A 26,533-nucleotide genomic window follows, 5' to 3' on the forward strand; every position below is an offset into this window, starting at 1 on the left:
ATTTATTATTGAATTATTATTTATTGTAAAATTTTTTTACAATCAGAGTTTAATAATTATTAATAAATCAATATAATTAAATTTAAAAAAAAAAATAGTTAAAAAAAGAAAGGAAATGAAGTCGGATTCGAACCGATATGGCTTCCTCTTGTAAGATCAAATATTTCATTAATTAAACTTTTATTTGGCTATAGCTATAACTCTGGAAACAATAAAAATAAGTACCACTTATGATACATCGTTGAAAAGCTCTGAATGAGGTATTCCAGTTAAGAAAAAGTCCAAAATAAAAAACAATTTGGTTAAGTTGTTTTAGATTTAAAATCTGAAACAATCTACACTTTTGGTTCAGTCGATTGCAATTAAAAGGGGAGGTGCACAACTAGATGTTACAACAGTCCTAAATGCAAAATGTTAACATCCTATTGAGCTACGAGAGATATATAAGCACAAGCGTGCGTACATGCAGACGTCTCGTCGAAACTAGTCATAATGAATTCGGGGATGGTCAAAATTTTTTCCGTTGAAATCTAAAAACCGAAATTTTTCGCGATCGTAATATATGCTTTACTTCGTACAAGGAAGTAAAAAATTAACAAAATTAAATAGCAGAATTAGATACAAATGTAAGCGTACACAGACCACAGTAAATTTATCTGCTGGTAAGTTGGTCTACAGTTGTTAAGAAGATTTGTCTTTTTTTTTTAAATTGTTACCATAATTTTTCAATAAAAAAAATTAATAATCATTAGTTAGATACATTTTAGAATTTATCTTATGAAAACATATCTCGATACATGTATTTAAAATGTATCTTGTCATTTTAGATATGTTGATTAAAAATAATTGGTAAAATATAATAATATTAATTACAGAAATGTTGTAAAGTTATTCCTAAATGAGTATTTGTATATACACTTATGAGTATTTTTATTTTACACTTAGATATATTCCAGGGACGTTACTTAGCAATTCCACGTCACCAGTTACCAAACGGTATGTTTTTTTTAACTACAAAGGTTTTAATGACATTGAGGAATGTTAAACTATTATTGATTGAAATATATATATATATACATATATATATATATATATATATATATAAAACACGTTACCATTATTCATCAATCAGTTTTATTTTTAGTTAAACAATTTTAAAAATAAATAAGAAAATGAAAAATATGATTAAAATTTTATTGCTTTTTACATTCCTGATTTTTTTTTAATATAATTAAAAAAATAAAAATAAATCGAGGTAAATATTAATGAATAGTTAAATAAATTTAAAATAAGTCAATAAAATATAATTGAAACATATTGAATGAAGTCAAAATTATATAAATATTTGAACGAAAATGTAAAGAAATAATTTAATACATAAAAATAATTATATTAAAAAATAATATATAAATAAAACAACTCAAATAAATTTTAGAAAGAAAATAAAGAATAAATAAACGTAATGCAAACAACAAAAATCTTAATGATACTTAAGAACATACTTAAACAATTGCATAGAATAAAATAAAAAAGAAAAGCAAAATGCCAAAAAGAAGAAATAAACTATAAAAAAAGGTAGAATCATTGTTATTTAAAGATAAATTCATGATATAAAAATTATAACCAGATAAAAATATTCTACATAGAAGGTTAGTGTAGTTTTATTGTATTTAAGATAGAGGAGTTTTGAAATCGGGGCATTATAGAATAACACACAGAACAACAACCATAACCGCAACAACAAGAACAACACAACGGAAACAAACAGTACTAACACAGCTAAGTATAATGAACGATTTCCATAATAGAACATAGAAATGTGTTGTAAGTTAATGTTATCGAAGTTGGATCTTATCTTTCTGTGAGATGGTATTCGGTTCAAACGGGCATGGGGTATATCTACATCACGTTACAATGCAGAAAAACCTAACCAACATAGAAAGAAAAAGGTTCTCCAATAGCAGAAGTGAATCGCCAGTTATCGTAATCTTTTAACAGGACTCAAAGCGACAGATTCAACGCCTTACAATCTATTGACGCCATAAATATATTGAACAATACACATAAACAACATTTTAAAATCTTTTTATTAAATAATTAATTGCATAGTAGTAATAATATAATGAAGATTTATGCAGATATAAAATAATAACAAAAACATAAATATTTTAAATAAAATAGAAAGTAACAACTATTCAGAAAAAAATTAAATCTAAAACTGGAAAACTATTTTGATTATAAAAAAGATTAATTAAATAAATTAAAGAGAAGAATTGAAGAAATAAATATTAATTAAAATAAAATAAGTTAAATGACAATATAAAACGGGGTTTTCTAATAGTATTTACAAAGTAAAACTTATACACAACCGTTGCATTTTATACATTCCCGTACAAAAGTGCAAAGTTAAACAAAAAAACCGGTTACATCTTTTTAAATTAATTTTACACTTTCATTAGGGATTACTTAGAATGTCAACAATTATCATCATTTTTACTTTAACCTATAAGAACTCATAAAGTAATAATTTACTTTCGTAAATATTTCTTTCACAAATATTGTTTATTTTTAATACATAGACTACACACGAAGTTCTCCAAGGACTTTTATAACCTATTCTATCCGTGAAAATAAGAAAAAAGTTCATATAAACATATTTTCTAAAATGTTTCGTTTGCAAGTTACGGCTAGTGAAAGATTTCACTCGGATTACAGCTACCCCGGTGAAATGACGTTGTACGAAAATTTTAAAACGTTAATTAAGAGACAGAATTAGTTATTTCTTAAGGTTTTTGACCTAAAAAATCAAATAGAATAAATTATATAACCGTATCTGCAGTAGTTTTTGAGAAATCTGGGGTAAAACCCAAAAAATTGGAATACGTTTTCCGAATTGCAGGATTCCAGATTCCCAAAAAATTTGCGCGACTTTTCACAATCTTCGGAAAACAGTTTCACTACTTAGTAGTCGTACCAGGTACGAAAGATGTATCCAACACGACACTGTTATTGATGAAATTATTATCCATGTAGTTCAGCGCAGTCCAGGCGTCAGTACATGACGTTATTCTAAGCGGATTGAAGTTTCGCATTCAATGGTGTGGAGGATACTTAAACAAAACTAGTTTTATTCTTATCATAAACAATTCAACATCTACACCCATCCCAACTTCGTAGGGGAAAGACACCCACTTTGTGACGTTACCGATCACCACACCACCCCCTCCGTTCCAAGCCCTGAGGGGCTTTACCCGAGGTCGTCTTTAGACCCTCTAACTGATTACATCTCACAGTCATCAGGCTGGCCTCGGTCGGAATGCCACCGATGTCAATGTCTCGGCAGACATGTGCATCAGTAAAATAAAAATCAATTTCGCCCTCTCGTAGGCCTCAAACGGACATCTTCACATCCAACCTAACATGATTTTCTCAAACTAACTGACCGTAACCGCGGAAGCGTGAACCCCGCGTCTAATCCAGATTTAATAAAACCGTTCGTGACTATGAATGTCTCAGAAAACGAACGAGTTTAAAGTTAAATCAATGCTATACTATACCAATCAAAATTAGGTCTTACATCTACACCCAGGAGACTGTCCAATTCGCTCGAAGTTCTGCAGCTGGTGGAATACAAATCGACTCAACTCTCCAAGTATGTTTTGTTTACAAACGAGCCAAATTTCATTCAAGATGGCGTCAACAAGTTACGGAATGAGCATACACGGGCAGAAGTAAATCCTCATGAAACGGTGTAAGGTAATTTTCAACACCGATTTAGCGACAATGTATGTCGCTCAACTGTTTGACCATTCATATTACCTGACCACTTAAAAATTCTGAGGTCTACTTGCACTTTCTTCAAGAAGAATTGCCGCAGCTGCTTTAAGATATTCCTTCAGCACTGAGATGCATAAAAACGGGTTTTTACTCCAATCTATTGGTTTTCACTCCGACAATTCAAAAACTACTTCAGAAACGGTTCTATGACCAATTTTTTTTAAATTTTTCAGCTCAAAATCCATAATAAATCGCTAATTCTGCTCCTAAATTAATGTCTTAAAAACTTCAATATGACTTCATTTCACCGAGTATGTACGAGCGAAATCTTTCAGTAGCTTTAGCTCGCAAACGAAGCATTTTAGGACATATGTTTATATGATCTTTTTTCATTATTTACAAGAGTAGAATAGGTTAAAAAAATCCAAGAAATCAGGCCATCCTGGAACTTAGAGGTTAAGGAGAAAATTGGCCACCCCCAAGCGGTGAGTCGCATTGTCGGACCGTGTGGGAGTTCCTTGATGCGATTGCTATGTTCATAGTTTACTTAAGAGAAAGACTCCTAACGCACTGCTGTGGGAAGCTAACCACCAGCCAATTGGGCTCCAAGCGCTTTAATATGGTGGACAGGTATTTGCTGGCATCCAGCGACCTAGGCGTTGCAGCGAATTGCTATCTTGACAAAGTAAATTTTAATTTATGGATGTCATATATATTTTTAGTAGATGACGAAGTGCGCCTACCCATTTTAGTAAATATATGACAACTGAGCAGTTGGGACACGTAAGCTGGTGGTGTATGGCACCGCGCTTAGTCCACTCACTCTATTAAGTAAGCTATAGGAGCTATTTAGGACACTGGTCGCTAATCTGTTTTGAGGCTCAGTAGCCGTTTGTGGCACAGACATTCGGTCTTATGCTTTAAGGCGACCGAATGGGATAATAGCGTGAGAAATGCCAAGCAAACCAAATATTTAGAAAAAAAAAATCTAAAATATGTTAGGCAACAATGAATCGAAGTTATCTAATACCCTTATACGATTTCGTAAGACCGTGCATCTGTATTCAAATATTTGTTTAAAAATGTAATGTATTTTGGCCTTTTAACGTCTGACAATTTGGTTGTTTTATGTTAGATTTTTAATATTGTTTTTATTTCGCATTTAGTATACCGAATAGGCGTTTTACATCTGTTTAATTTTTAAGGTAAATTTTAATTTTTAATTTTAATCATTTACTGTAGTAATTTATTGTCCAGGCCCTAATAACGACACTTCGTTGTACTCCCAGGAAAAAATCCTTAATCCTTAGCGGAAATAAAAATTTTGAGAAGAAATTGTGAGGGGGAATAAAAACTAATAATCTTCCATTCTACATCAACTGCTCCGTTGATAAACAACAAAATAAACAATTCCCACTGAGGTGAATACAATAGAAGAATATTGTGTTAAACAATCTTGTTTAACAGTAATGTTATTTATCTACATATAATATACATGTAATGTTTGTGGCATTGTAACTACTTAACAGCTGCACCTATTTTCATGAAACAGTCATCAAATGATCGGTTATCATTCTGCAATATTTCACAAACTTAACTAATTTAAAAGTAAAATGACCACATATTTTTAATATTGTACAAAAAAAATCATAAATTAGGTTGCCAAAGTATAATTTTTTTTTTAAATATGAATTATTCTTATAATAAAATATACATTGCAAAATATTTGCCGATTTCCTCGCGAAACTGTAGCATTTCGGTCTTTCTTCCAGGGGTCCAGTTCCGAATTATTGAATCCTGGAATTTTGTACGGTAAAAATTCCATTTCCATATTCTCACATATACGTTTTTCAAAGCTTCTGTGATGAATTAATGTATCAAAAAATTATAAAATATCTTCATAAATAAATTAGAACATTATATATCAAAATAATAAATATGAGAACGTAACTTATAATAAATTTGAATTAAATATTATAAAAATAGTGTTGTAAAGTTGGTATTAATATATAAAAATGAAAATGTTCGTTTATTCAAAATCTTAGATCTCCGAAGGTTTTTTGATCGATTTCTTTGAAATTTTGACAACGTTGCATTCGAATACGCGCGTGTTTTTATATATCTACTATTTATATATCTAAAATGTTACACCTGTGACAGGTAAAAACATACTTTTTTTGAAAAAACAGCGCTATCTGTTGGACGTAAAAGTAACACACGCTACACTAAATGTTTTACGATTCCATTTCAATATTTTCGATATGTGTGTCCGCTACAGACTAAAAAACTACTGGACCGATTTACGCGCGGGGAAAAAGGGAGAAAGTGAAAAATCGTAAAAGAGAAAGAGAAAAAGGCGGAAAAGGGAAAATCAAAAAAGTTAAAAGGGAAAAATGTAAAAAAGGGAAAACGGGAAAAAGGAAATTGAAAGAGAAAGGGGGAAAAGGACAGGGGGAAATAGGGGGGAAGGAAATAAGGGAAAGAGAAAAGGGAATATGGTAAAAATGAAAATGGGGAAAGGGAAAAGGGAAAGGTTAAATTTTGTGAATGTTTTATTAAACTTTCAATTGTGTTCATTTCATCTATATATATATATATAGTGTGTGTGTGTTTGTTTAAATAAATATATTTAATTATAAATAATTATTTAAATGGAGAATTAATAATATGATTTATATAATTTTTTACCTTTTTTTATTCATGAGAATGTGAATCACTGAACCTTTTTTTTATTTTTATTTTTTTTTGAAGTGTGATGGGGCTAATGACCAAAGTAGTCGAAGCCCCTAACAAACTCAAAAAAATAAAAAATAAAAAAATAATTAGAGTTTAAAAGAATCTGTTTGTCTCAAAATTTTGCCTATAATCCAGATTGAAAATGTAACTTAAAAAAAAATATTATAGTCTGGAAACGAATGAAGTTCTTGTGAATGCTGTGTTGGAAATGCCGTTTCCTACAACAGCATTCACAAATAACATCCTATAAACAGAATTCATATACAGAAATTTATATCCCTTCTTTGATAGTAATATATTATTCAGTCATTAAAAATGTTGCCAAAATTTACTAAAGAGACTTTTATTTTTAAATAAATTAGTATTTTAAATGTAATTTATTCCAATAATTTTAAAACGAGATAAAACCATTAAATTTATCATTAATTTACAAAATATGATATTTAAATATTTTTTTTTAGCCTCAGATAATGTATTACATAATTTAATAATTTATTATTTTTAAGTCAGGTTAAAAAAAGAATGTGTAGAAAAAACCAAACTAATGACAATTGGTTCGATTTTATTTTTTTGTTTTTTATTTTTTTATTTATTTTTTTTACCTCCTACCGAGATGGATTACTATCCAAACATTATTAAATATAATCAGTTGAAGAAGTGAGTAGGAAGATGTAGGAAAGAATATTTAGAAGATCTGAAAATAAACAACGGGAGAGATATTTAAAAAAAATAAAAATAACAACTGTTACCGAGCAGAACAGAAGTAAATTTTGACAGCAAATTATACACAGAGTACATCATCCATCATGCCTGATCTATTAGGAATGCAAAGTGAGACAATATATACCGCTTATTCTTAAAAATAAGGGAATTGTAAGTTTAAAATATACTCCGTAAATATACGTCAATTTATAATAATTTATAGCCCAAATTACACTGATGTAATTCCTAATAAATAAGTACGAAAATGTGAATAATATATATTATTTTTTCAGTGTAAGAATGGAAAAGAAAAAATAAAGAGACAATAAAATCTGATTGGTTTATATTATTATCATTCTCTTCATTGGTTAAAGCAGCGTATAAAAAGCAAACATAACCGTAACAGAAGGGGTATTTTTATTCTTCTACAGTTTCTTTTTCTAAGAGAATGATGTCCATTAAATATCCTATCCCTGCCATGAACAGTGGGTTATTAATATCAGACACATTTCAGATGGATTAGTATTCTGATATGCAAGAGTATCAAATATTAGGCTCAATGAAGATAGAAGTGGGAAATTATAACTTCTGATTTCCTTCTTATAAATGGCAATTTTTATTATTCTTAAAAATTAGTGTTTTTATTACTGTTACAACTAGTACACATATATTTTAACAACTCTTTAAAAAAGCTCTGATTTTCGGAAATGGTACGAAGATGAGTTTTGTAAGCAGCATCCTTATGATATTCTCACAAGTAAAGGTCGGGAGGGGGGATAAGTTAGAAGAGGATAAATCAGGAGACCGACAGGGCCTCAACCCTTTAAAATCACTGATCCAAGAAAGTCATAGTGTTGCTGGCAGTATGAACACTTTTGGTCCGTGCAGAGGAGACTCGTGCAGCTGATGTGGATTTTCCGTAAACCAAATGCGTGAATTCTGTTCATTCACGTATCAATCAAGGTGAACCATGTCTCGTCAGACCAAAACCAATCATCGAGTTCTTCCCCATCTGGCGTTACAGATGATATGATCCACCGACAGGAAGCTACACTTTTCCCAGTGTCTGCAGGTACCAACTTGTGAACAACATAATTTTTTTCGGATTCATCTTTAAACACTTGAGCAATGCCGTGTGGGCACTACCAACGGAGGGACCAGACTGGCTAGAAAGGCGTCGCACTGACTTCTTGGGACTAAAAGAATATGCAGCTTGCACGTCGATCAACTTTTCTGGTGATAGCACTTTCTGTCGACCACTTTTGGCTGCATCTGCCACAGTCTCTTGGAACTTGTCATACATGCGCATCCACTCCATACATTTATTTGAAAGCATTCCGGGTTTGAGCGGCATCTAATGTATTTGGAGACAATGAATATTCTCTGCTGCATTGTGTAACCCATTTTTGCTCAATTAAACCAGCAGCAAAAGAAGGAAACATTCTTCTATAAGGTTGTGTGACTTTTTGAACTCTCGTTTTTCAAATTATTATTCAATTTTTTTTATTAAGCTTTCACCTTATCATTTATTTATTTCAGGGGAACAGTGCCTAACCTTTCAAAAACCTTTTTTCTAGTTTCATAGAATTTTTTTTCAAATACAAAGTACTTTGTTTCTTAAATATTATAATGAGAATTTATAGGATATTACTTTACTAATACTCTACATATAAATCGATCTCATTAAATTTATTTAATATTAAGTAACTTTCATTCATTTTTATTGTTCAATATCAAATTGCCCATTTTTCTATTTATCCATTCATAGATTGTACAATCAATCATCTCATTACAATTTCATAATGCGCATCTGCGATACCATCATTGTACGTACAATAATCTTCCAACATAATTACTAAACTGCATTTGTGTGTGTGTGTGTGTGTGTGTGTGTGTGTGTATATATATATATTGTATATTTGTACTTTATTGTAGTTTTTATACAGAATAATATGAATAATGTTTGCATTGTACTATGTACTCAAATAATATCTATTTTTACGTAAATATACATAACCTAAGTTTATATATACATACTATAGCATTACAATACATATCTTGTAATTTTGGATCTCTGTCGTCATTTCCCTAGTAAGATTGTTAAATACCCCTTGTTATAGACTTACAATTGCAATAGGGAGGTCGACCAATAATGATAGCGTATTTATAATGACTGAACCCGGACAGACATCTAGTCACGAGATTTTTCATCTTTCTCTTTTTAGAAATACTCCCATTTTCTTCTTATATATTATTTTATGTGTATATTGTCTGTGTGTTGTGTTGTGTAGTGCGCGCGCGCGCTTTCTCTCTCTCTCTCACGCTCTCTCTCTCACTCTCTCTCTCTCTCTCTCTCTCTTTCATCCCTTCCGTTATTTCTATGCTATTTCCTTATATTAACTATATCAGTACGAATGGAGATAGACATAAGATTTACAGACAATACAAATTATACATAAAAAGACTTCTATAATTGTTCTATAACTTATTATGAAATTATACGATTAAAAATTATTAGATTTTACGATTAAATATATATATGCACCAGATAGTGCCCTTGGCTTCGCTCGAATGGATTTTACCGTACTTAGAATTAGTTAAAAAGAAAATTTAGATTTTTGTTAAAATTCTACTGCAATTTAAAACTTGGTGTTTTAGTAGCGATATTGGACAAATAATCTAATTACTATGGCATGATTTTAGTTTTGTCAAACTGTTTCTGATACAGTTCATCCTGGGAATGTTCTTACATTGAAGGCTTGTTGACCAGCAGTGTATAGCGTTTATGGACAACGTGTTCTTTCAGGCGAATAGAAAACTACCAAAATTTATTTGAGCACTTGTGTAAATTACATTAGTTGTTTTCCCATCAGGTAAGAGATTTCTACAAAACATTTTAATCCAATATAAAAAATTTTATTTATCGTACGATATTATAGTTTTTTAGATGGTCAATAGATGGCACAGCATGTAACGTATCGAATGTAATTTGTTTTCTTACGCGTAAACATTTACGACTTAAAATCACAAATATGCCCATATTAAATAATAAAAAAGTAAGAATATCCGGGTTATATTTACTGCTTAAGATGGATTCATAGATTATTATTTATAGCATTTCACAAAGCATTGTGAAATATGATGCAGCACTACGAAAAAAAGCTTCATTATAAAAATAAGTTTTCTTTAAAAAAAAATGGATTATTAGTAAAAAAACTCCCAGAAGAAAAAAAAATTAATTCATTAATAATTAAAAATAAGAAACATAGAACAATGTAGGTAGACCATCCTAAATAAAATGAAATAATTTGGTTACATGAATGGACTTAAGAAGATGAGAGAAGTTAGATATCATCAAGCAGTAATGTAATGGAAAGTGTAGGGAAGAAGAAAAAAGAAAGACTGACGACTAAATCGCTTCATTTGTTCCAAAATGTTACATCCAAATTAAAGTGCATGGAATAAAAAGAATTAGCTAGAAAAGAACAAATATAACATAAATACGTATATTAGAAATCTCTATAATTTTTCCTTTAACATTTCTTTTTTCTTAATTTATCTTAAATTTTTTTAATTTTGTGATGAAACAGCGAGCATCAACAACATCTATGGTCATTAGTCCGGCAGAAATTGGTAGCGTATAAAAAGATACCATGCTTGACCGGGGTTCGAACCCGGGACATCCAGATGAAATCAAAATTTCTTTTTATTATTAGTTGGAGAAAATTCTCACCATTAAGGAAAATTTAACATACATATTTTTCTCTTTCATACATATCTTTGCATTTCATACAAAATTTGACTAAAAGTTCCTTTTTTTACGAATGGTTTTTTTCTTTCTGTTATTGTTTACATCACTTAAGAACTTATTTCGAAGCAAATTGCTGGATAAACGTAAAATACCTTAATTTTAATTATCGTAACATAAAATAGTATCTCAAGATACTATTATAAAAAAGTGAATAAATTTAATTAGTTTTATATTAAAAATTTAATTTCCTAAAATAATTAAAATTCATATTACTTGCTTAAAGTTATACAGTTAATATTTTTCGAATTCAGAATGTATTTTGGTTAAGAATTTTAAGGAATTAAAATTAAACAGAATAAAATTTGTAAAACTTTGTAGAGAATATATTACACTAATATACTTTTATTTTAAAATACATACAATAGGGAATATATTAAAAATAATTACGTTGAAATTACGAACGAGATGTCTACCCTCCTTTTTGTGAAATTATATCTTACATTTTAATTATGTACTTTTTTTCTATTCCTAATGTATGTTGCAATCTGTTCAAGTTGTGAACAATAAGCAACCTCATTATCCAGTGATACGAGGATATGTATGACATGTAAATGAGGTGTAGAATTATACAAACTCAGGTCGACCGTTCCTGAGATGTGCAGTTAATTGAACCCCCAACCACCAAGAAACACTGGTATCCAATTTCTAGTATTCAGATCCATATAAAACTAACATGCCTTTACTAATATTTGAACTTCAGAAGCTTTGACTTCGAAAATCAGCTATTATAAGAGATGATTTGCGTGATTATTCTATTTTAGACCGACCAGGCAAGTATTTATTTACTTAGGTAGAATTTTAATTATAAAAATAAAAAATTAAATTTCTGATAATTTACAAGGTAAAGTCAAAAAGAAAAGAGACATTTTTAATTCCCTACCAATTAGAAGTTTTGGAAAAATGACTGTTCTACTGTAAATCATAATTTCATATACCAACAAATGATGTGAGGTTATTATTTATTGCAGAAAATCAAGTGTCGCAAAATGTGATTAGGAGAGAAATGAAAATTTCTCTTTACTTCTATTATTCTACTTTTTTTTTTACTTTTAGTAATCATGAGGTTGTGTTTAAAAGTTAATTTAAACTGAGTACTTTGACCGCTTGCGTCAAGGAAGAAACGATATTTTTTCTCAGTTCGAAAGGTAAAAAACCAGTAAAGATTATTATTCATAAACATTAAACGTATTGTAACAAGACCGGTATAACGGGCCTGAATAACGGATTCCAACCAATTAAGAAGAAAGTAGTAGAAAATATAATAATGGAGAAATCCAAAAAAGGGCTAAAAGAAATCCTTTTAGTAAAGGTAATAGGTCCATTTAACAACCGATTTTTGTAATACTGCTCACTGACAGATCTAAACAGATGTTCCGTTAGAAGAGTTACCGGACCAGGTTAGAAATTTCATGGGAATGTATGAGGGCGGACGATTATTCTCACGCTTCGAGTTGGGTCCGGTCCGGCAGGTAAAGAAGATAGGAGTATAAATACTACGGGGAAGACCAGTTAAAAATCAGTTTTGCGAATCAGTTTAAGCGAGACGTTACAATGTCAGTCTGCGAGATGAGTGTTTGCGAGAACTAGGTTCTGTGAAATGTCCATCTGCGAGAGTGCTACAATAAAGTAGTTATTATGCGAGTTTGATTCGATTAAGGTGACGTCACAAGTAATTCCAGTACATGAAAACAAGAAATGGTTCGGTGAGTTACTGTAAGACTATAAATGAAATAGATAATGTACTAAATTTCATTCATAAATTTAAGGGTAGTTTTATTTCTGAACAGCAAATGTATTTGCAGTGAAAGAGCTTTTATACTTGTCTTATCTAATGTACTATTGTTTTTAATATAAGACTAGTGTTTAAAAGTGTTAAGACTAGCGGTCATGCTATTTTTTTTTGTCAATGGGATTGAATTCTGCTTTTCATTATTTATCTACCTGTGAATAAATCATGACGATCACTTTAAATTCTGTTTTGCATGTAATTACTGTCTATTATTAATGTTTTTTTTTTTTTTGTTTTTTTTTGGTGGGGATATGTGGGCATCGATTTCTATGCATTAGCCCTCGTCACATTCTTTAAAAATGGATTTGAATCACCATCAGTTTCGTCATTTGTAAGGGTGTAAAGGGCCCTTACATTTTATTTAAAAACACCAAAATTATCAACACAGAACACTTAAGTACAAACATTGAGAACACTTACAGGGTGTAAAGGACCCTGATATGAAAAAGATACAATAAATAAAACACAAACAAAAATAAAATGAAATATTATTATTATTATTATTATTATTTATTTGTTATTGGCATTTAATATTATTTTCTGCTGTTACCGTTATTTTCACTAATTATTATTGTGAGTTTTTTATTATTGTCACTTATTATTATTACTATTGTCATCATCATCATTATTATTGTTATTGATGTTATTGATGTCTTGTTTTACTTATGTTCTTTAACTAATAAATTATTAATTATATAAATATTTTCAATTGTCAATCTCAAAATATCGTGATCGAGCCGCGAGCACGCGACACCTATATATATATATACATATAAGCTATAAGCATCGTGTGGAAGCAAGATGTGCAAACGGATTGTGATCACTTTAAAAAAATGTAAATTTCTCTCTGTAATGAAGACCAGAAAGGTATTCCTCGTCAAAAAAATAATGAAAATATCATAGGTTCAGTTTTTATTTACTCATACCTAAAGAAAATCGAGATAAGTGAAAACTACTATGAAATACTGTAATCACCGAGACAAAAATCAACTCCAAAAGCCGTGGAAAACTTTCAAAAGGTGTAATTTTTCCAGGATATCGCTTCAACTCATATAGCTAACAAAAGATTCCTTTACCTTTATGATCTCGGTTTTGAAATGCCGGAATATCTAACGTGTAGACTTGACTTGCTTAGAAGCTATTTTCATTTTTTGACTCACAGAAAGAAAAGGCGACAAAAGAATCATTTTTGTTAAGATGAAGAAATCATAGTGGCGGTACAAAATTGGGTACATACTGGAAAAATGTTTCTTCCAGGAAGAAATGCAGAAGCTTGTTTAAAGATGAACAAAGTATAGAAAGGAAGAACATTATTACTTTGAAAAATAAGAATATTTCATTTATGTACCTAATTATAAATAAAAATAATGGTTGATCAAAAATTACACTTCAATTTTTGATTTTATATTTAACCTCGATACGTCAAGTTTAAATTATTAATATCATAAATTTAAAAAAAATATTTTGACGTTCACATTCTATTACCCACTGCGCGCATACACATATACATGTATATATATATTTATGTGTATTCATAAATTACTCAAATTAAATGCATTACTACTAAAGCATTATTAATAATAAAATAAAAATCACTAGCAGTGGTTATAACTTATCTCATTTAATAAGATTTTAAAATCGTGCTAATATGTTGAAAGGTAAATAACCTGGATGTAAATTACATTAGTAGGCTATGTGTTGTACCCTGTACTTCGTGAATAAAAATAAAACCCGAGAATCTTCAGTGACCTAGAGTAACTATACTACTAGATTTGACCCCATTTAATTGTTTTTTAATTTACTTAAATAATAATAATTATAACTTACAAATGCACTTAAATTAAGGTCAAATTAATTATAGTTTATAAATAATTAGATTGTAATGAAATTAATAATGATAATTGATTAACTAATTACATTAGTGTTTTATTAATGCATAATATATAATACAATTAGCTTCCTAATTTCTTTTAAAAAAAATGTTGGTCCTTCTGTGTCGTATAATTTTTCACAGACTTCAGATAATTTTAATACAAACATTTCTAAATAGTCAACCGAAAAAAATTATTAATTTTTTTTTGTTCTAATTTTACGTGAAACGAAACTAATAAAAACTATTTTATAATTTTTAATTTAATGATAGTAAATTCTCACTTAGAACTTGTTATAGAAGTAAAGCATACGAGTATGTGAGCAACATGATTTATGTGAATTTTATATATAATATAATTTATTACCTTTTATGTTCATAATTTTTCAATTATACTGGTTTAATAAAATTTCATGTTTTATAATAATATAAACTGACATGATAACTTTATCTGTAGTAATTTTTACACGTTTATTCATTAAAAAAACAAAACTACACATGTTTGTTGAAATTTAGGCTCAAATCATGTGATAATTATTATTAATTATTAAAGAATTACCTTCTTAAATAATTACCTATATATTTTTATTTCCCGTCTAGATAGCGCTATAGCAGAGCTATTACTATAGAAGGGAAAGTATTGCAATCGGTTCAATTTGGATGTATGCGGTTTTCACCGGACCTTAACGTTTTGGCACCTAAGATTAGAATCACTGAATTAAATAAAGGAAAATATTATATTTAAATAAAATGATAAATATTTTTTGGTTTTGTTGTGTGTGTGTGTGTGTGTGTGCGCGCACACACACACACACACACACACACACACTAAACTTCTTGACAACTCTAGAGAAATCTTCTTTTTTTTTTTTTTTTCCTCTCAGATCCGCTGGGCCGGACCGACTTGTTGGTATTACGCCGCCCAGGGTAGTGTCTTTAAACTCAAATAGGCCTCCCCACCTACCGGCTATATACCGGCAAGGCAGGTTGGCCTACCGGTTAGCTCTTTTTGAGAGTTCTTTATCAATATTGCCCCCTTGGGGACCCAAAAGGGCAATACTAATACACCACATTATTACACCACGCCAGACCCAGTTCGCCGCGACGCGGTACCGGGTCCCTTCAGTATTCAGTGTGCTGTTGCCTGACTGTTACCCGTGGAGTCCTTGGTGGCTCAACAGTGCCAACACACCGCAGCATGCTGGACCTCACCAACAAGGCTGTCCACCCAGTCCTATTCTAGCCAACACCTTGTCTTCTCTCATCGGAGTATTTCTATAGAACAACTTGTCTAACAAAACTAGCAAAATTATTCCAGTTTGACTCGCTTCTTAGCATGTAGTCTATTGTTGTCTCTGGAGTTATACCTGTGAGTGCCTTACTATGTCTAAGTGTGTCCCACCTATTGCACTCAAAAAAGGTGTGCTCAGCATCATCTATCTCGTTGCAGCAGTTGCAAATTGGCACTTCTCTCTTGCCTATTTTGTGCAGGTAGTTATTGAAGGAACCATGTCCTGTAAAAAACTGTGATAGGTGATGATCAACCTCACCAAATCTTCTCGACAACCATGGCTTGATGTTGGGGATGAGGGTTCTCGTCCATCGACCCACAGCTTCCTGCGACTATCTAGAGACCATCTAGCTTCCTGCGACCATTTCTAGAGAAATCTATGAAGCGACAAGCCCACTCCCAATCGTCACACTAAGAGTAATGCACACAATTGATTTTTTTTTTCTCAATACTTTATCTTCTTCCTTGGTATCTTCTTTTCACAATTAATCCTCATCCCTCTTTCTATATTCTCCACCATTTTCTTCATAATTTTCTCATCTCCACCGTCTAACGTTTTTAGAAGCAAACACTTGGTCTCCTTCCTATTTCTTCTCACTTCAATATACTTTTCAATACCCTTTTCTTTTCAATATTCAAATTATTACTTTTGTGTTATAAATTTCCGTTTTCTTTTTATTAAATACAATAATCTGAATACATTTATGCTCCCATTTCTTAACCACGTCTTTGCTTTTGTAAATTCTATATTTAATGAAAAAAAGTAACTTTTATACAGAAATTCCTTATACTTTTATGATACCTCCTTATTTTCATACCAATTTTTTTATGTGTAATATTCTTTCTGTAAGCACCCACTTTATCACACTTTCTTTCCTTATTTTACTTTCCATCTCGTGACACCACATTACTTTAAATATTCATAACCCTCTATTTCTTTTCCAGTGATTGATAGACTCGTATGAAATTTCGGATAGTGCCGTTTTCTTAATTTGGAGCTCACGGCAGCCTAAATCACTTTATATGATAAGTTACCTGAATATAGTTTATCTCTGGACCAGGCAAGATCAATGAACGAGGTTCTAATTAAAATCCAACAAAAAATTGGTAACAGGGATTAGCATCGAAGAGTCGTAACCGTCAAAATACTTCTTCGTCTAAGCCTCGAATTATCAATTTCCCTGTCTAGAAGGTTAGACCCGTATTCTTATAGTTGATCTTTAACTCTATATTCTAATTAAATCAAATATCTTACTTTCCTCTTCCCTAATCTTTCTTGATTTCCGTCCTCGATTCTCTAATTAATTAGCTAATGCTAATTATCTGAGTTACTCATTCATTACCTTACCAAATCATTCAGTAATTGCCACTACATGTATTAGCATTATCTACCAACGGTCAGTTATACCAAAGAAAAATATCTATAGGTGGAAATATGACATCATACACTCACCCACAATCATTTAAGAATTCCTTCTTTACAAAAATGAAGATAAATTTAAGAGCTGCTGTATAGAATTCATTGGTGTAACAAAAATATGATAAAAGAAATTTTGATTATCTGGCCGTTATAAGATCAACTGAAGTGGAAATCTAAAATCAACATTGTCAAAAATAGACAAATAGATTACTTATTATCATTTTAGACTGTTTTCTTAAACTGGTTTTAATATTTTTAGTAAAAGAAGTTAGGAATGAGTTGTTTGAATAATATCAATGATATTACTGTCATTTAATATTAATTTATTAATGATCATTAAATAATTATTAATATTTTTTTTATTACAGGTGGTGCTTGTGCAAGGACATTATTTGTCCTTTTTACCTCTGTGTAGTAGAAATGAACCAGTATTTTTAGCGACATGTACACCAGTAGCAATGCCAGAAACTAGAGAATGTGTAGTACAAGGAGCCACAAATGTATTTACGTCAATACATGCTATGGACATGAAATTTTTACATATAGACAAAAAGTAAGTACTGTTGTAGTTTTTCTGTCAATAAAAATTAATTCTGTTAATAAGTATGGTTTAGAAAATATTATCAGGAAAACTTCAAAGGATATGTTAATTTTAAACGATTTTATAATAATATAAAATTCATTTCTTGTAACCTTACGATGTATATTTTATGAATTATAATTTGTTTTAAATGAAAAAAGAACAATAGCATAAGAAAATACATTTACATTTAATTTAATTCTATAATTATGAATCAAGAACCAAAAAATACAGATAACAATTAGTACTGTTTATTTATAAATATTTAATATTAGTAACTTTAGAGAAATCGAAAAACAAACTAAATATACAGTTTAAAATACCTAAAAATGATTAAATAAATTTGACCATTTAAATTTTTCTAAAAGATAAAAAATTTCTTAGTTTGTTTATATATATTTTCAGTGGTGATTTGCAAGTACTAAGTGATTTTAATGAAATTATTTAAAATAAATAACACTTAAGAAAATAAAATCCGAGACACTACCACTCCGCCGATCTCCATGGCGAAGTGGTAGCGTTTCAGCCTTTCATCCGGAGGTTCCGGGTTCGAATCCCGGTCAGAAATGGCATTTTTCTAACGCTAAAAAATTACATTTTCTATATTCCCCGTACAAGCTTCTTTGTAACCTTCTGTGTTGAATTAATTCACCAGTTACATAATCAACTCTCACTTTGTATCCATTATGAAGAGATAGATATATTGAATTCTACGTAATATTATGTTATTATATAAAATAAGATAATATAAGGGTTAGCTTGAAAGTAATAATTTCTACAATAATTTTTATTGCAGAGATTGGCACATCTGCAAAATTTATGATTGAAAATCTGTTGTTTTTGTTTGCTGCAATTTACCGCTTACTGCCGCGCACTTTATTCATTTAAATGTGAATTGTAAAGCTTTAAAATGAACAATACTATTATTCTTACTATCGATTGTGATATTCGAACAAAGATATAATTTTTTTAAATTTAAAACAAGACTAAAACATATAGAAAATTAGATTTATATACGGTTTAAATCGATGTAGGAAAGTTATGTGAAATAATTTGAAAGAATGGAATGTGAAATGAACTTAAATGAGAAGTAATGTTTCAGGCGATCATCGATCATTAACGGTTTTTAGAATCGGTTTGTTGTTCTGTTAATTGATTTCATATCACACAAACAACAACCATTACAATTCTAATTTGACCGACGTTATCCTTATGTTTCAAAATCAGGGAGAGTGAAGATTGGGAAAACCCCATATGCAGTTAATTGCGTGAAAACACGTTCGAATTCTGCATCTGTAAAACAGTTTTCAATTACTCCTTGTACTCATATATTAGATTGACAAAGATTGTTAGCGCTTGTCTTATTACGCTAGATATATACAGGCCGCGTTGTATATGAGGCCTCACTGTACTAGTTATATTTTAACTACTAATGACTTCTTAATGCTGTCTGTCGGGTATCATTATATGGCTAATTAACACATCCTTTCCTAACAATTCAGAGATGTAACATGCTACCAGTACAATCACTACAGGAAAGCCGAAGGTTCCTTCATTTTCTGAAGGGGAGTCTAACAACGCTTCAGGAATAGCATACGAAGAAATGCAATGACAGTTTTATATGAAAGAATTTTTAGGTAATAAGAATCAAAAGAAACCTTAATTTAATGTAACATGGTGTACAACGGAAGCATGTACGCCATTTAAAACAAAAGCGCTCTTGGATTGAGGCAAAAACATCTTATAGGCGGTAATAACGTAGGGAGTTAGGATGTGGTATGCAGTTTAGGGAAAGAACAAATGTTTAATTGTAGTATTTTGATATTAACATTTTTTTTTAATTAAACATTTTGAAGGGTATTTATATACAAGATAACCTCGTAAACAAATATTTTCATATTTCATTGCGCTCTGTTTTATCGAATCATTCGTTGAATTTATCTCATAAAACTTAAAAAGAAATAATAATCTAACAAACGTAATGAGAGAAAAGTAATATACTTTCCCGGTAATTATTTTTTTCTCATAGTCTACATATTATAAATCTTTGAATTCAAATATAAATTTATAAATTCGCATAGAATTTAAACGCTTTTTGTATTTTTAAGTAAATTAAATTAAATTAAGAATATCTGTTTATATGTACGCCAATTATAATGATTTTTTTCATTTTATTTTAAAAATGAAGGTAAAAATCAGGAATACATAATTATAAATAATATTTTCACGAGATTCATCAATAAATAAGTAATTAAAATCAACTTTATAGGAGCTAATGATCTGATTAAATAAACGAAATGAATTATAATAATATATATTTCTGATTAACAAGTTTTTATTATTAAAATAATAGACAAAAAAAAAATAATAGGCCTATAATCTTTTGTCAAAACTAAGCAATAAAGAGATATGCATTTTTTAAACAATTCTAAAAAACTAATGGTAATAGTAAAAAAAAAATGTTTTAAATTATTCTTGAGTTAAAATAGAATAATATATATGTAATCTTCATTAAGATAAATACAGGAATAAAAAATCAGTAATAATGTTGCAGTATGAGAAATAAAATGATTTGAAGTTTTTTTTTAGTGGTGTGGGAAAACAATAGAAGAAAGTATACGTTCAAAAAAAAAAAAATACAACCAAAAACACAATCATTGAAAGATATAAAAAGAAAAGAAAATATAAGAAGAAGATAAAGAATAAGAAGAAACTACACTACATTAAGCCTAATTTATGTGGAGCTTGGTTCAAAATAATAGGTTCTAAGTGATCAGAGCTAATATAGGCCGCCGGCTGCGATACAAGACCAACTCACCGAATGACCGACGATTGAAGAGAAAAACCAATGGTATAAGAATAATATTTTAAGCAAAATCATTACCAGATAAAATTATGTTCTGCATATTAGAAATAAAAAAAATCTATTAATAATTCAAAAGAATATAGTCATAAAATTAAATTACTCATGTAATGTAAAAAAAATTCAATCGAAAACTTATTTTTATCTCTATAATAAAACTATATTTTTAAACACTAATTAGTAATTGATACTTTCTCACCCTTTTTGTTTTATTTTTTTAATAAGATCCTTTACTAAATGAAAACAGTGGTTAAAAGTAATTTATTTGTGTTTAAATAAATATAATAATAATTTAATAATTTTTGTTGTAATTGAATAATAATAGTTTAATTTTTTGTTTATAGAAATATAACAATTTTTTTCTTAACACTATCTTCCCCAGTTTTTCTTACAATTATAAATCATTTAAATCATCTTAGGTACAGCTGTCACTAATCAAAAGTTGCCTTCTCTGAGAATAATATTATATAATATTAAAATCAGGTCCTTTGGTGAACAGAGGGTTATGTTACGTGAATATCATATGCATTTCGGAGAATTTGACGTGCTATTATGAAACAGAATATTTGTTTCAATGGAAAAGACAACTGAAAATCACTTCACTCCTCAAGTTCATTAATACGCTTTCCGTGGTATTCTACTTAAAAATGTAATTTTCTTGTGGAACTAATGTCTTGTGCAGGTCATTTAAAAACGTTACCTTATGGATAGTACAATCGATTTAATTATGAAAAGTAATTATTAAAATTACTTTTAATAATAAAACAAAGAATTCTAAGAACAATTATTATAAAAAAAAAAACATATATTAGTTGGAAAATATCGGCTATTCCCTAATGAAATCGTATACAAAGAGAACGAACCCTTACTGAATATCATAAGAAAAAGAAGAGTAGCGTTCTATAGTCATCTAGCAAGGCTCCCGGAAGAAAAACTAACCAAGAAACTCTAACTTACCAACAAAAAAATAGAGTTAAAAACAACTGGCAAAAAGAAAGAGAAGAAGATCTAAAAAACATAAAATTAAAAAAAAAAACAGATTTTGAACAGGGAATAAATAATTATCCTTAAAAACAAGAAAACAAAATTAAAAATCAAAACTTTCAAACAAAGAAATTACAATATCACTGCAAACACAGATTCCAGAAGTCTAAAAGAATAAGAGAGAGTTGAGTAAAAAAGAAAAATTCCTAGAAATGACCTTCCCAACATTGATTAGAGTTGTTCCATTGAGGGCCTAACCCATAAAAAAAAGTAATTTTATAATTATTATATATTTTACCTAAATTCCGTTGATGATATTCTATTTTCATGGTTTTTTTTTTGTACATTGACCATTTACCTGTTTGTTACAAATTTTTGTTTCCATTATTGCTACCTATTTACCGTTCCTGTTTTAATTCTATTATTGTTTGTCGTTTTCTTGTTTTATTCTTGTTTTACCTATATTCTCTTATTTTGTCAGTCTTTTTTTATGTCAGTGTTTAATGTTTCATTTATTCGTATATCTACCTGTGTTCGTATGTGCATGAGGCTTTCTACTTGATAAAATACATCACGTACGCACGGAATGTGTTGAACAAATGTGGCCCATAAACTGGACAACTTCTAGAACCCAGTGATGATACTATTTATGACAAAATGAGTCTTTACTGGTTCTTAGTATTTATTATAAGTACGTTTAATGTTATTGTAATCATTTAATGTTTGTTTTAGTGAGGGTCATTATTGGATGACCCTCATCCATATGATATTTTAACGTATTATTTACTTATGATTTTGTCAGGAAAAACAGATTGTCAATTTTTTTACTACAAAAAAAAAGAAAAATAGAAAACGAATTTCATAAATATAAAATTTGTGTGTATTAGTTAGCATTAAAATCTTTTTTTTTAACCTCCGGGTCCACCGCTGATGTTGCCACAGAGAATGAGATGAATGATTTGTAGCGTGTGTGAAAATGCCATTTTCAGCATTAAAGCCTTTTGTACACTAAAATGCAAAATGTAAAAGTATTTGTAGGGTAAAGCTTTTAAAAAGGGTTAACTTTCTGTTAACCCTTTTTCATTTTTTTATTTTTTTTATTAATAATTTTATTTATAATTTTATTATTTTTTTTTTTTTATATAACTGTTTAAAAATCAGAGACACATGCTGAATAATTTATTTATTTAGAGTTTTATGTATATTTAACAAGATAGTTCTAAAAAGAGCCTTTTCGTATGTTTAGAAGAATATAATGTGGTTAAAGGAAAAGATGATTACTCAAGTTTACCGAATTTAATCAGTCCAGTCAGACCAAGGCCTGATGACTGAGATGTAATCAATTAGAGGGTCTAAAGACGATCTCTGATAAAGCCCCTCAGGGCTCGGAACGGAGGAGGTGATGTGGCGACCGGTAATGTCACAAGGTGGGTTTCTTCTCCCAACGGTATTGGGATGTGAACATTTGCAATACCTATAATTTAAGCCCTTAAACTTTGAATTTCGTTGATTAGTTACTGCAAAAAAGCCGAAAAACCGTTAAAAAGGGCCATTTTTTGAAAAGCCAATATTTATTAAAAATACATTTTTTACTATTTTTATTATTTTAAAGTTAGCTCTTGGAATTCCAAATTCATTGAGTGGTTACACAAGAAAATTGGTTTATTCGTTGCTGAGATATTGTAAATTGTTTATAAAAATTCTCTTCCGGCAACTGTAATTATTTTGGCGTGACTTTTTCGTAACCATTTCAAGTGTAGTCTATTCTTCAAGACTTGTACGCTGGTATCGAAATTGTCTCGATCCGTCAAAAATTCGCAATTTTTTTTAGAGCAATTTTTTCGCACTCCGCCGATTTTAAGTTACAAATTCAGCTTTATTCACGCGCGACTGCCGGGAAGAACTTCCCCCTCCCACGACTACCGCGAGAGCACACTCTATTTTTCGCTCATTTCCTTAAAAAAATTTAAACAAGTTTTACATTAATTTTCAATCTAAAACTTTTCACCATTTGAGATTACAAGTCTTGAGAAATAGATTGCCCTTGAAATTATCACGAAAAAGTTCTTAAAAGACAAAATAATTACAGTTTCCTGGAGAGTTTTTATACACAAATTACAATATCAGCAACGAATAAACCAATTTTTTTGTGTAACCGTTCATTGAATTTAGAATCACAAAAACTAACTTTTAAAGTAAGGAAAATAACAAAAAGGTTATTTTTACAATAAATATTGTCTTTTCAGAAAACGGCCATTTTTAACGAGTTTTCGACTTTTCTGCAGTTACTAATTAACAAGCTTCAACGGTTAAGAGCTTAAATTATAGATACTGCAAATGCTCTTAACTTTTATTTAGAACTTTTTGCCTAGAAAGTTTACCTTGACCTAAAAAACTGAAAAACCAATTTTCACCAGCACTGAACGGCCGCGCCATTTTATCCAGTCGCATATAAACAAGTCTTACTTACCCTAATCTACAATCCCTCTACTTGCTTTACTAATTTTTTAGCAAAAACATTCCTATTGACTGGGCTAAATGTAAAGTCCTAGAAAGAACTGTTTTCTTTCGTAATATCGCTAAACGGAAAATGCATCAGAAATAAATGAACAAGCAATTGTACAATTTTATTTTTTAGCTGATACTGGTTAGTTGGAACGTAATGCTCGTTGATTGATTGACGAGGAAAGAAATTAATGCTTACAATTTACGATGCACATTTGATTTAAAAGAAAATAAAGTGTCAGCCATGCTATAGTTAGTTCAAGACACGTTTCAAGAAAGGGTGAAAAACGGTTTAGAAGTTTTAACTTTTGAAGTAAACTTTTTCTAATTTTATAAGTAGCGGAATCTATTAAAAAATTGTTTCTATTCAATATAGTCAAAGTTTAAGAAATTAGATACGTTGATCGAAAAAGATTGATGAGGAAACCACATGACTTCCTTGGTGAATATGAAGGGAAAGAAAATGTTAAGACCAAGGAAAGAATAAAAAGATAAAGAGAGTATGATGAATATAAAAAAAGAGAAATTTGAAAACTAGAGAACATGTACACAAATTAAGATCAGAAGAATTATACCATACCTAAGAACGATTAAATGATTGGCAACAAATAAACGAAATGATGAACTCCGACTTAGGGAGAATATTGTCTGAGAATACCAGAGGAGTAATGAACTTAAAGAAAAGAATATTATGCAATTTATTAAAGATCGAGCATGCATGCGTCAGTGTATGTATTGTACTTGTGAGGGTTTATTTTTCAATCATTCTATAGTTAACTTTAATATTAAACAAAGATTCCAGAATTATTAAATTAAATTAAACAGAAATTAAACTAGAAAATCTAAAAATAATACGATTCTAAATTATAATTTTTAATTAATATTAAATAATCAGACGTTTCACCAAATCTATTACATGTACACATATGTAATAATGTCTGTTAAATTACATATATATATATTTTTAAAAGTACATAAAATTTTATTCATTAATAACTTCCGGGTTTTTCTTTTTTTTTTTTTGTTGTAATTATTATTGAATAATTATTTATTGTAGAAGTTTTTTACAATGACGTGTTAATAATTATTAATAAATCAATATATTTAAATAAAAAAGAGTTAAAAACAATAAATTTTAAGAAAAGAGACGAATTCTGGTACGTGTCATTGATTAAAATTTCATTTGGCTATAACACTGGAACCAAAGAAAATAAGTACTACTTATGATATATCGTTGAAAAATTCTCAGCAAGGGCGTATTACTGCAGTTAAAAAAAAGTCCAAAATCCAATCGTTTCGGGATTCTGGGCTTTTTTGGACACTTTTGGTTCAGTGGATGAAATCAAAAGTAAAGGTTCACAATTAAATGTTACAGCAGTCCTAAATCCAAAATTTCAGCGTACTTAATCGTTTTTGAGTTATGCGAGATACGTACGTGCATACATACATTCATACGTTCGTACAGACGTCACGCCGAAACTAGTCAAAATGGATTCAAGGATGGCCAAAATGGATATTTCTGTTGAAATCTGAAAACCGAAATTTTTCGCAATCGCAATACTTTTATAAAAATATTTGTCTTTGAAATATAATATAATATTCATTATATTTATTATATTAATAAATAACTTATTTAAAGCAACTTAATAGTCAATTTTATTTTGTTCCTCACTTACAGTGTGGCTAAATTACATTTAAAAAATTCTTATAAAAGTTTCAAGAACTGTTTAATACATTTACCAGTTTTCCCAATTTATTTTTTTTCGTTATATTTAATCTGATTACGGTAAAAAATACACCTGAGCCTACATCCTACATCCTAAGTGAGGAAAACAGCCTGTGTTTGTTACTATTTGTATAATTGTGATCCTGTTATCTGAAAATTATTTTCAAATTTTCAGAAAATTATTATTCTGAATTTTTTTTAGTTTATTTACATTTGAATCAATAATAGTCGGTATATACATATTTTTTAAACCTTATTTTAGAACCATTTTTCATATTATACATTACTATGTGATACACAAACCATTTTTCCTTTCTGTTAAAATAAGGTTGAAAAAGATACATATTAAATGTAAATGAATTCTCTTTTATAAAGAACGACGATAAATCCAAGAGTACGGCTAATTGTATATAATAAAAAACAATTGATTGATAAAACTTTTATCAATAAACTTTTCTCAACTATATGATAAACTTTTA

General features: G+C 29.5%; 1 protein-coding gene across 1 annotated transcript in view; it reads left to right on the plus strand.

Moving 5' to 3' along the window:
• dysf (neuronal PAS domain protein dysfusion) overlaps positions 1–26,533 on the plus strand; it is a 640,106-nt gene that overhangs the window by 501,597 nt on the left and 111,976 nt on the right. Inside the window, exon 6 of the mRNA XM_075370678.1 lies at positions 17,765–17,949. Within this exon, the coding sequence (XP_075226793.1) occupies positions 17,765–17,949 (185 nt within the window). The remainder of the gene's footprint in view (positions 1–17,764; positions 17,950–26,533) is intronic.

This window comes from Lycorma delicatula, chromosome 7 (genome assembly GCF_047948215.1).
Source record: "Lycorma delicatula isolate Av1 chromosome 7, ASM4794821v1, whole genome shotgun sequence".
NCBI lineage: Eukaryota > Metazoa > Arthropoda > Insecta > Hemiptera > Fulgoridae > Lycorma > Lycorma delicatula.